Source organism: Hemiscyllium ocellatum, chromosome 10, assembly GCF_020745735.1.
Source record: "Hemiscyllium ocellatum isolate sHemOce1 chromosome 10, sHemOce1.pat.X.cur, whole genome shotgun sequence".
Classification (NCBI taxonomy): Eukaryota; Metazoa; Chordata; class Chondrichthyes; order Orectolobiformes; family Hemiscylliidae; genus Hemiscyllium; species Hemiscyllium ocellatum.
In genome coordinates, this window is record NC_083410.1 from 88,405,357 (window position 1) to 88,418,343 (window position 12,987).

The following is a 12,987-nucleotide window of genomic DNA, read 5'->3' on the forward strand; positions in this document are numbered from 1 at the left end:
GAGGTCCCAAGGCGAAAGATGAGGCTTTCTTCCTCCAGGGGTCAGATGGTGAGGGAGTGGCAATGGAGGAGGCCCAGGACCTGCACATCCTTGGCGGAGTCGGAGGGGGAGGTGAAGGGTTTGGCCATGGGGCAGTAGGGTTGGTTGATACGGGTGTCCCTGAGATGTTCTCTGAAGCGCTCTGCAAGTAGGCATCCTGTCCTCCCCAACGTAGAGGAGACCTCATTGGGAGCAATGGACACAGTAACTGACATGTGTGGAAGTGCAGGAAAAGCTCTGATGGATGTGGACGGCTCCTTTGAAGCCTTAGACAAAGGTGAGGGGGGAGGTGTGGGCACAAGTTTTGCATTTCCTGTACTGGCAGGGTAAGGTGTCAGGAAGGGAGGGTGAGTTGGGGTGGGGGGGGGAACATGGACCTGACATGGGAATTGCGGAGGGAATGGTCTTTACAGAAAGCAGATAGAGGTGGGGAAGGAAATATATCTCTGCTGGTGTGGTCCGTTTGTAGGTAGCAGAAATGGTTGAGGATGATGTGATGGAACCCCACTTTCTTCACTATCCTATCTACCAACATTCTAAGATCATTTTATTCAGCAACACTTCACAGGACCTTACCGTTAAGTGCATAAGTTCTGATTTGCCTTTCCAAAATGCAGCAAGTCACATTTATCTAAATTAAACTCCCCTCATTAGCGGGACAATTACAGGTAAACTCACCATCAGTTGGACAGTTACAGATAAAATCAGCATCAGTTGGACAGTTACAGGTAAACTCACTATCATTTGGTAAGTTACAGGTAAACTCACCATCAGTTGGACAGTTACAGATAAAATCAGCATCAGTTGGATAATTACAGATAAACTGACCATCAGTAGGACATTTTCAGACAACCTCACCACCAAGGGGTCAGTGAGAGGAAACCCCGCCCCTTTCCGTTTGGCAGTTGCCGCCCATCGTGCGCGCGCCCCTCGACGTCCCGTTGTGACTTGCGCCGCGGTGACGTAGTTGGCGGCGCGCACCGCCGTTCCCAGTTTGGGCGGCTGGCCTCGGGCGGCGTTGTCCAGTGGAGCGGAGCCCGGGATCATGAAGGAGGGGGAAGGTCTGCGGCAGCGCCGGCCACAGCAGCCGCAGGTGGTTTCGGATGAATCGCGGGACGCTGAGACCAAGCATGTGAGGTAGCGGCTGGGCAAGGGACCTTGGGGAATGTCGTGGCGGTCGCGGTCATATAACACCCCTTTGACAGTAACCGTGCTGACTGGGTTCCTTAATGTAACAGACTGGGTTTGCCCCCTTCTTTTGAGGTCAATATTAACAGAGTGGGAGATCAGATTTAGTCCGCTGTTCCAACATTCTACAAGATCATGGATGATGTGGTTGTCTTCCATCCCTCACTTTCCTGTCTGCCCGCCACTGTCTGCATTGAGTAAATTAATTAACGCAGACTTCAAAGCTTTCTGGGGCGATAATTTGACATAATAACAAGGCCCTGGTATAAAAAGAAATCTGACTCTAAAGAAACACCTTTTGTGAAACTGTGATCCCTGTATTTCTCTCTCTCTTTCTCACATAATGATTCCTCGATGAAGGACTTATGCTTGAAATGTTGATTCTCCTGCTCCTGGGATGCTGCCTGACCTGCTCTGCTTTTCCAGCACCACACTCTCCACCTGCACAATATATGGCATGGTTGTGGTACTTCCCCAACAAAGTCTCCTCAGGATTTTGTGTATTTCAAAAGATCACCAGTCATGTTTTTACAACTCCAGTAGATAAAGACACAGGAGAAAGCGAGGTCTGCAGATGCTGGAGATCAGAGCTGAAAATGTGTTGCTGGAAAAGTGCAGCAGGTCAGGCAGCATCCAAGGAACAGGAGATTCAACGTTTTGGGCATAAGCCCTTCTTCAGGAATAAGGGCGTTCCTGAAGAAGGGCTTATGCCTGAAATGTCGAATCTCCAGTTCCTTGGATGCTGCCTGACCTGCTGCGCTAGGTAAAGACACAGCCTATATCCCTGACATGGGAGTGTTTGATGGGGACAGTGTAGTTGGAAAGTTTACTCTATCTAACCCTATGCTGTATCTGTTTAATAGGGACAGTATAGTTTGTGATGTTCTGCTTAGGGTAAATGGAGCTTTGAGTCTGAGAGAGTGGAAAGAGAAATGTGACTAAATACATTGAGGGTAGTGTGGTTTATACGGTTTACAAGGATCTTGCAAAGACCTTTGACAAACTCCCATGTGGAAGGCTGGTCCCAAAGGTAAGAAGCCATGGCATCCAAAGTAAGTTGGCAAAGTAGATCCAAATTTGGCTTGGAAAAAGGAGGTAAAGGTTGATGTTGGAGGATTGCTTTTGTGATTGGAAGCCTGTGAGCAGTGGTATACCACAGAGATCACTGCTGGTACCCTTGCTCTTTATATACACAACAACTTGAATGTTCATGCAGAAAGTATGATTAGTAAATTTGCAGTTAACATGAAAATTGATGGTGGTGGTGTTGATAGGAGGATTATCTGAGGCTACAGTCTGATAATGTTCAGCTGGCGAATTGGCTTGTGCAATGACAGATGGAATTTAACCTTAATAAGTGTGAGGTGATGCATTTTGGGAGGTCTGATAAAAGAAGAGAATACACAATGAATGGTAGATCCCGAAGGAGTACCAAGGGACAAGAGGACTTTGGTGTACAAGTCTATGGAACTCTGAAGATGTCAACACAGGTAAACAAGATGGTGGAGAAGGCATTTAGGATTGACGGGGTGTAGAATATAGGAGTAAGGAAGTCTTGTTACGATTTTATAAAATATTGGTTAGCTCTGAGATGTAATGCTGTGTGTAGTTCTGGTTGCTACACCATCAGAAGGATGTGATTGCACTGGAGAGGATGGTTAAGAAATTCACCAGGGTGTTGACTGGGATAGCTTTCCTTTGAGCAGATGAGGCTGAGGCAGGATCTGATTGAAATATACTACATATAGGAAGCATTATCAGGGCAGATCATGAAAATCTTTTCCCCTTGTTGAAGATCACAGGGCATAAATTTAAGGTGAGGAGTCAGGGGTTAGATGAGATCTGAGGAAAATATATTCTCACCCAGAGATTGATAGAAATATGGAGCACGCTGCCTAAGAAGGTGTTGGAGGCAGGTAATCTCGCAGTATTTAAGAAGCATTGGGACAAGCACTTAAAACAACAGGCCTAGTGCAGGTAAATTGGATTAGTCGTTTGGTGTTTGTTAGTTGGGATAGATATGATAGGTCAAAAGGCCTGTATGACTATTCTGTTTTCCTCTGTAAGATAAATCCTTCATCCCAGGAGTGAGCTGAGTGAGTCTTCTTTGAGCTGCTTCAAATGCAATTATGTATTTTTTAAAGGAAATCAAAACTGTACATAGTGTTCTAGATGTGATTTCATCAAGGCCAAGTAGACCTCCTTAGATACATTTCATTTCTCATGCAATAAATGCTAACATTCCATTAGCTTCTTAATCTCGTCAATTTTTTACATGTTAACTTGTACCAGGATACCCAAGATTCCTTTAGTGCCTCTGAGTTCTGAAATTTCTTTACATGTAAATTGTATACTGTTGTTCATAAGATTACTCCCTCATCCGGTTATGAGTCAAGTAACCATTCTCTGAATTATTTCTAATCCAATTATACGTATTTTTAAAATCCAAAACTGTATGTGAAACTTCAGATGTAGTTTCACCAAAGCTCTGTAGAACTATAGGAAACCATTGCTATTTTACATTTCATTTCCCTTGAAGTAAATGACAGTTTGTTTCCCTTCCTTATCATTTTCTGTTTGTACACTCTAACATTTTGTGAATACTTATGAACTGGGCACCCAGAACTTTCTGTACTTCAGAGTTCTGTAATCTCTCCCCATTTAGATAAATGCTGCTTTTCCATCATTCCAGCCAAAATGGACAATTCAAATTTTCTGAGATTTTACTTTATCTAAGTATTTTTCCGATTCATTAAGTCTGTTTTAAAACCTTTGCAAGACTCTCTATCCTCCTCATTGACAACTTGCTCGCTTCTTTATCTTGGTGTCATTGGCAAATTTAGCTACCATTCATTTGGTCTCTTCGTCAGTGTTGTTGACTATTTACAATAGACGTCAGTGTCACACCACTGATCCCTGAGGCAGTCTGCTAGTTTTAGCTTGTCACGCTGAGAACAGCCTATTTATCTCTACTGTTAAAAATTGCACAACATCAGGTTATAGTCCAACAGGTTTATTTGGAAGCACTAGCTTTCAGAGTGCTGCGCCTTCGTCGGTGGTTGTCCTCCCTCCGATATCCACCCGAGTCCAACACTGGCTCCTTCACATCCTATCCCTACTGTGTATTTCCTGTTCGGAAATCAATTCTTTATTCATACTATTATTTTCTGTAGTAACTTTTGATGCAGCACCCTATCATTTGCCTTTTGGAGCTTGAAGTACAGATTTTCTTTTATCACCTTGCTTGTTACTTCCTCAAAAATCTCTTGTAGATGAGTTAAAACGCTATTTTTCTTTCATAAAGCCATGTTGACTCCGCTTGATCACGTTACGATTTTCTAAGTACTGTATCCTGCTGCAATCACAATAATGGATTCTAGCAATTTTCCTATGGCAGCTGTATATACTAGCTTATAATTTTTGTTTTCTGACTCTTTCCTTGAATAACGGTGTAATATTTGCTTTTTTATCATTTCTGGCACCTTTCCAGAAGGAAAGGGTTTTGGAACATTGTCAGTAATGTCTTCTCTTTTCAAGGTTTTCAGACGAAGGTCATCCAATTCTGGTGACTTAGTTTATAGATTCAATAATTTTCTCAGCAGCTCTTCCCTGGTGATAGTGATTGGTTGAAGTGGTTCCCTCATGCTAACCTTATCTTTGGAAGGTGTTCTAACCTTCTACAGCAAAGGCATCCATAAAGTACCTGTTCAACACCTCTGCCATTTCCTTGTTTATCATTATCAATTCCCCAGACTCGCTCTGAAGGACTGACATTGGCTTCAATTCCTCTTTTCCTATTTAACATTTGCAGAAATTATTGTGTCTCCTCTTATATGACAAGTTATCTTTTTCCCTTTTTCAAGTCATTGTTTGCCCCTTGAAATCTGACCAATATTTTGAACTATCACTGATCTTTGCAGATTTGTAGTGCGTCTTTCAATTTGAATGGATCTTTAACTTCCTTATTTAGCTACAGATGATACATCCTTCAGAGTCTTTCTTTTTCATTGAGATAAACGTTTGCCAAGAGTTATTTAATATCTACCACCACATCTCTGGTGCCCTATCTTTTAACCTAGTTCTTCAGTTTTCTTTTGCTAACTCTGCCTTTGTACCCCTTATTCAGGTTGTCTTGGATCCATACTTCTACCCAGGAAAATGAAAGTGAATTTTCTGCAAAGGTTTCCCACAGTTGCAGGGTGGTATGTATTTAATAGGTTTCTTGCATTGGAAACTTGTGTGATTGTTAGTGGAAAGCATGTTATGGAGAGGTAAATATGTTGTGCAGTCCTAGATATGAACCATGTTGGGTGGGTTAAGCAGGGAAATATATTGTTTTTATTTTGTGTTGTGAGTATCTTGGATTAGGCTAGATTTGTTGCTTGTTCCTAACTCCTGTTGAAAAGGTGATGATGAGCTATCTTCTTGAACTAATGCAGTCCATCTTGTCTATGTATGTACACCCAGAAGGCTGTTGGAAAATGAGTTTCAGGATTTTAACTTGGTTGGCAGTAAAAGAACATCAGTATAGTATCAGACTGGATTGTGTGTGGCTTGGTGATGTTTCCTTGTATCACGTGCCATTCTCCTTCAATGATGTAAGGCTACAGGTTTCCAGGTACTGTGGAGGAACCTTGGGGTGAGTTCCTGCAGTGCATCTTATAGAAGATGCGTACTTTTGCCTCCAACATTTGTTTGAACCGGGTGCCAGTTGTCCAGGCTGTTTTATCCTAGTTTGTGTTGAGCCTGTTGAATGTTTTTGGAGTTGTTTGATTCAGGCAAGTAAAAGAGTATTCTTTCGTACTTCTGCCTTTTGCCTTGACTTTTGATGGGATTTGGAGAAGTAGGAGCTGAGTTACTTGTCACATATTGATTTTAATGGGTTTGTCATCACAGTCACCTTGCATAGGCAGTTGACTATTTATTGCTATTTTCTGATATTTTATTGAGAAGCTGCAGTTTAGATATGATTCATTAGTCATTTAGGCAAAGAAAGGAAATGTGTGACCTCTGACAGATGAGAATGCTTTGCTGATACCTGAACCATTGAAAACGCAGGAGTAGAGATAGCATACGTTTGTGGTCTGACGTCTCTTGTAATGGTCACTGGTAGTATTTGGTGGTTTCAGTACCAATAGTCTTTGTTCTTCCATCTGGTTGATGACCTGTTGATTGATGTGCCTTATTTTGGGAACTGGCCATCAACATTACTTTAATCAGCTGTCTCAACCCTCTTGGCCCGTGGACATGAGACCGCTCCCTACTATGTCAGATCACAGTTCATCCTTTGCCTTCCTCTATCTACAGGTGAGTTTTCATTCTTTCTTTCTAAGATCAAAATCTTATCTTTGATATGCTGCATTAATAGGAGTAGGGTGGCACCTAACAAATCTTGGAGAATCAGAATTTTGGTTCTTATGGTATCTTTTCTGTTTTCATTTAGAGGTTTGTTTATTTGAAGAAGGCTATGTATGAATGTGACAGTTTGATGAGGTCTCATGCTACACAGGAAGTATCAAATATGGAATGCTGAATTAACACTGATTGGAAGAGGATCTCGAGTTCTGAACAGAGAATTTTCAGCATTTATACTGCTCTTTTACTGATGGTGTTATTTATACAGCTGCTCCAATTAAGGTTCTGGTCAATGATAACTTCCTGGGATGCTACTAACAGTTAAAATGGTTCATGCTGTTTGGGGATTTATTAATGGTTTGAATGCAATAATGCATTTTAGGATTCCTCTTTCCCAGCCATGTAATATCTTATTCATTGTAGAAATTGCATGTAGTCTACATTGACAGAACATAGAAAATATAAAAATATAGAAGACGGGAGCAGGAGTCAACAATTTGACCTCTTGAGCTTCCTGTGCCATTCATTATGATCCTGGCTGATCAGCAAGCTCAATACACTAATCCTGTCCTAAAAGCTTTACTCCTAATCTTTAAACTGTGACTTCTTGTTCTGGACTCTCCCATCAGGAACATCGATCCTGCATCAAAGCTGTCTAGAATTGTATAGATTTTTGAGATCCCACCTCATTCTTCTAAACTCCAGTGAATACAATCCTAACTGACTCAATTCCTCCTACATCAATCCTGCTGTACCAGAAATCAATTTGTTGAGTGTTTGCTGCACTCCCTCTATAGGAAGGACATTCTTTCTGTGATAAGGAGATCAAAGCTACACACACTATTCCAGTTATGGCCTCACCAATGCCCTGTATACTTGCGATAGACATCTTATACTTGAATCTTCTTAATGGGAAGATCAACGTACAGTTGCCTTCTTTACTATCTACTGCCCCTGTACGCATACTTTTAGTGACCGGTGCACAAGGATATCTTGGTCTCGTTGAACATTTCATCACCTCAATTTGCAAACATTCAGATATTAATCTGAATTCCTATTCTTTGCTACCAGAGAGGATAACTCCATATTTATCCACATGATACTGCATCTACCATGGATGTGCCCTTTTGCTCAGCCTGTTCAAATCACACTTAATTTCTGCATCCTTCTCAGTTCATACTTCCACCAAGTTTTGCATCATTTGCAAATTTTCAGATAATGCATTTAGTTTCCTCATTTAATCAGCAACATATTTAGTAAATAACAGGGGTCATTGTGCCAAACCCGACTAGTCACGACCTGCCGAACATTTGTTCCTACTGTTTTCTGTCTGTAACTAATTTTCTAACTATCTCAATACACTTTCCCCAATCCCAAATGCTTTGATTTTATGCACTAATTTCTTACGTGGGACTATATTGAAATCCTTCTGAAAATCCAAGTAAACCGCATCCACTATCAACTGTACTAGTTGCGTCCTCAAAGAATTCCAATAGCTTTGTTAAACATGATTTCCCTTTTGGAAATCCATGCTAACTGTGACTAATTTTCCTAATGTTTTCTAACTGCTCTGCTGTAGAACCCTTGGTAATAAACTCTAGCATTTTCTCTTTTTGCGATGTCAGATTCACAGGCCTATATTCCATTTTCTGTACCCTTTTTAAACATTAGCTGCCCCTCAATCTATAGGAACTGTACCAGAGACTATAGAACGTTAGAAGACGACAACCAATGCATCCATTGTTTCTTGGGCCGCTAGGGATTTCTTAACCTTCACTTCTATCAATTTCTGCAACACCATTTTTGTGCTAATACAGATTTGCTTCTGTTCCCCTATCATTATTCATCTCCTCCTTTATGAATACAGAGGGAATTTAATTGGTCACCCATGTCTTTGTTCCCCATTATAAGTCCCCTTGTTTGCCACCATAAGGGACCGTCATTAATTTTCACCAATCCTTTTCTCTTTACGTATCTATAGAAACCTTTATGGTCAGTTCTTACATTCCCTGTAAGTTTACTCTCCTACTCTATTTTCCCCTTCTTGATCATTTCCTTGGTCCTGTTTTGACTTCTAAGCTGTTCCCAATGCTCAGGCCTATTATTTGTATTCTTGCTAATTTGTATACTTCATATTTGTATCTCCATACTATCTTTAACTTCTCATTATTCTCTTTGCACTTTTGCATCAGACAGTAATAAACAATTTTTGCAGTTCACCCATTTGATCTTTGGATAGGCAAAGGCAAACACTCAATGTCGTTCCTTTCATTAACATTTCCCAATCCATCATAACCAGCTTATAACATTGTAGTTTCCCTTAAGATACAGAAACCTAAGTCTCAAAATCAACTACCTCACTCTCCGTCTTGGTGAAAAATTGTATCATGTTATGGTCATTCAACTTCAATGTGTCTCTCACAATTGCATTATCAATTATTCCTTTCTCGTTGCATAATACCCAGTGTCAGATGGTCTGTTCCTCAACGTATTGGTACAGAAAACTATCCCACATACAGTCTAGGAATCCCTATTCTACAGTATTGTGACTAATTTGATTTGCCAAGCCTACATGCAGATTAAAGGCATCCATGTTACATACTCCTATACTGCATGCATCTCTGATTACCTGTTTATTGCCGTTCCCACCATCACCACTACAATTGGTGGTCTAAATACCACCTGTACTAACGTTTTTTGGTATTTCTGCAGTGTACACATGTGGATTTTACATTGTCTGAGCTAATATCTTTGCTAAATATTGTGTTTATATCTTCTTTAACAGTAACGTAAGTCCTTTTCCTTTTTGTCTATCCTTCCAAAATACTGAACACCTTGGAAGTACATTTCCTAACCTGCCTATTGCCCTGCAGCTTTGTCTCCATAATCCCAACTGTATCATACCCATTTCCATCTATTTGCGCAATAATTCATCTGCTTTATTTTGAATGTTCTGTGCATTCAGGAAAAGCCTTAAGGCTTGTCTTTTTAACATTGCTTGTTCCATTCCCACTTTATTTTACTATGGCCTTGTTTGACTCTGGCCCTTGATCCCTCTGCCTATCACTTCTCTGATTCCCTTTGCTGACTTTTGTTCTTGTCCTTGATTACCCTTCCTGTAACTCCTTGCAAAGGTTTCCATTCCCCTGCCAATTTAGTTTAGACCCTCCACTACTCTAGCAAATAAGACTCAGTCGTGCCCAGGTGTAATCTGGTTGTATTGGTCATGCCTTCTCTAGAACCAGTCCCAAAGCCTTGGGAATCTGAAAGCCTTCCCCTTACGCCATTTCTTTAGCCGTATATTCATCCAATATATCCTGTTTCTATGCTGACCAGCATGTGGCACTGGTAATAATCTTGAGATCACTTTGAGGTCCTACTTTTCAGTTTGCTTCCTAACTTGCTGTGTTCTACTTTTAGAATTTTTTTTTTACATTGTGTACCTTGCATACCATGACTGGGTGTTAACCCTCCCTGCCTCCAGGAGGTCCTGTGGCTGCTCTGAGACATCCTTGACCCTGGCACCAGGGAGGCAACATGCTATTCTGGAGTATCATGTGTGGCTGCAGAATCATTTAACTATTCCCCTCACAATTGAATCCCCTATGACTATTGCAATTCCACTCTTTTTGCCCATCCCCTGTGCAGCAGAACCAACTCTGGTATCACGAATGTGGCTTTTTTAGATTACTTACAGTGTGGAAACAGGCCCTTCGGCCCAACAAGCCCACACCGACCCACCGAAGCGCAACCCACCCATACCCCTACATATACCCCTTACCTAACACTACAGGCAATTTAGCATGGCCAATTCACCTGACCCGCACATCTTTGGACTGTGGGAGGAAACCGGAGCACCCGGAGGAAACCCACGCAGACACGGGGAGAACGTGCAAACTCCACACAGTCAGTCGCCTGAGTTGGGAATTGAACCCAGGTCCCTGGCGCTGTGAGGCAGCAGTGCTAACCACTGTGCCACCGGGAGGCTGTTTCACTCTACAAGGAGTGAAAGGAAGTGGTAATGAGACTAGTGAAGCAACAAAAGTTGGATCTAGAGGAATTGCAAATGGCAACAGAATTATTACAAGAATATAAAACTTGAAAGAACTGTGGATGTTGTAAATCAAACAAAAACAGAAGTTGCTGGAAAAGCTCAGTGGGTCTGGCAGCATGTGTGGAGAGAAATCAGAGTTAACGTTTCAGGTCCAGTGACCCTTCCTCAGAACTGATGCGAGCTTGGAAAATGTCAGTTTGTATTCAGGTTTATGCATTTTCTTATGAAATTGTTAGACTCTGTGTTGATATACCTTAATGCCTCTAAACCATACATTTTGAAAAAAAACTATTTGGGCCACTGGTTTTTCTGTACAGAATTTTTTGCCTTACTCTGTAAAGTTTGTACTTAGCTGTTCTTTGAATATTTTTCTGAAGACTTAATGAACGTTGAAATATTTGTGGGGCACACATTCCTCCTAAAACATTCATTGAGAAGTTACCAAGTTAACGTAAAATAACATTCTCTTTCCACAATATCATTATAAATTCCTGAGTATCTTTCTCTTTTAGTGCATATAGTGGGAAGGTTTTCCGGATAACCTTGACAACCCTCATTGTGACTCTTCTGGCCCCATTACTGGTGGCAACATTGCTGCTGGAGTCACCAATAAACCCTGAACCTTTCAGGTAAGAGTTCATTTGCTCTGGTTCAAATGTTAATATTGTAGCCAATAATCTCCAATTGTATATCATCAGCTGGAAGGCGTGGTTGAACAGCATACCAACTCTTGCTGTTTGGACTGGCGTATGGAAATGTTAGTGGAAGGCTGCTGGTCAATTGATCCATTATCAGAATAATACTGCTACTTCTGGAGGGTAGGATCAAGAAGGAATAAAAGAAAAGTTCCACCTGGAGGAAAAATCAAGTTGAGTGAGGAAGCAAGGTGCATGAAGGAAAATATTAAATATGAATTTATAGGATATTAGCTTAAAATAAGATGGTTTATCATATAGAAAAGAAATGGGTGCTAAAATTGCATAATTGTTATTTTGTAAAATAAGGTCAGGGCAAAGATCATCAGTTATGAACTAGCATAAGCAGTAATTGCAAAACAGCCTGTTAATATAGGAGTAGATCTGTGGAGTGCAGGTTTATAAGAATATAAGACCATAAGACATAGGAGCAGAAATTAGCCCATTCAGCCCATCGAGTCTGCTCTGCCATTCAATCATGGCTGATAAATTTCTTAACCCCATTCTCCCGCTTTCTTCTGGTGACCCTTGATCCCCTTGCTACCTATCTATCTCGGTTTTAATATACTCAATGACCTGGCGTCCACAGCCTTCAGTGGCAATGAATTCCATAGCTTTACCATTCTCTGTCCAAAGAAGTTTCTCTTTATTTCTGTTCTAAAAGGTCTTCACTTTACTGTAAGGCTATGCCCTTGGGTCCTAGTCTCTCTTACTAATGGAAACATCTTCCCAACCTCTACTTTGTCCATGGCGTTCAGTATTCTGTATGTTTCAATTAGATCCCTCCCCATCCTTCTAAACTCCATCAAGTATAAACCCATAGTTTTCTGTTCCTCATATGTTAAGCTTTTCATTCCTGGAACCATTCTCATGAATGTCCTCTGAACGTGCTTCAAGGCCAATATATCCTTCCTGAGATATGAGGTTCAAACTTGCACACAGAACTCCAAACATGGTCTGACCAGAGCAATATAGAGCCTCAGAAGTACATCCCTGTTTTTATATTCAAGTCCTCTCAAAATAAATGCCATCATTGCATTTATCTTCCTCACCTCTGACTCAACCTGCTAGTTTACCTTGAGAGAATCCTGGACTATAACTCCCAATTCTCTTTGCGCTTCAGACTTGTGAACTTTCTCCCCATTTAGAAAATAGTGCATGTCTCTCTTTCTACTAAAGTGCATGATCTCACACTTTCCCATACAGTACTCCATCTGCACATTCTTTGCCCACCCTCCTAAGCTGTCCAAATCCTTCTGCAGCGTCCTCCTCAATGCTACCTGTCCCTCTACCTATCTTTGTAAAAGATTGGAATCATATTTGTTAAACCTGCTTGCAAAATACAATTGACTTAGGGAATCAGTTGAAACATAGTGAAGGTTATTTTGATTTTTTTTGTATAAATAACATACAATTTGTTATGAGCAGAGTAAAAACCAATTGTTGATACTTTTATGCATTTACTGATTGTTTTATAACACAGTGAGTTGCCTAAAATAAAGATGGCTGATATAAGCAGGTGGCTTGGCTGCAATTCCTATAGTATTAAACTACCTTTCAATTTTAATACAGCAGATGGTCAAGGGGCAATTGTAATGCCATGCAACATCTGTTGACTATGATCAATGTCGCTAACTCCAGGCTATAAAAGAAATG

The 12,987-nt window shown here is 40.9% G+C and overlaps 1 protein-coding gene across 2 annotated transcripts in view; it reads left to right on the top strand.

The window, feature by feature from the left end:
* Positions 1-1,000: 1,000 nt before the first annotated feature.
* Positions 1,001-12,987, top strand: part of apmap (adipocyte plasma membrane associated protein) — a 48,318-nt gene continuing 36,331 nt past the window's right edge. The window contains exons 1-3 of one of the 2 annotated variants that reach the window (XM_060831730.1): positions 1,090-1,176; positions 5,354-5,429; positions 11,149-11,265. In XM_060831730.1, coding sequence (XP_060687713.1) covers positions 5,386-5,429; positions 11,149-11,265 — 161 coding nt within the window. In that variant the 5' untranslated portion in view covers positions 1,090-1,176; positions 5,354-5,385. Of the gene's footprint in view, positions 1,177-5,353; positions 5,430-11,148; positions 11,266-12,987 lie in introns of both variants that reach the window. The other variant, XM_060831729.1, reaches the window with a different exon arrangement.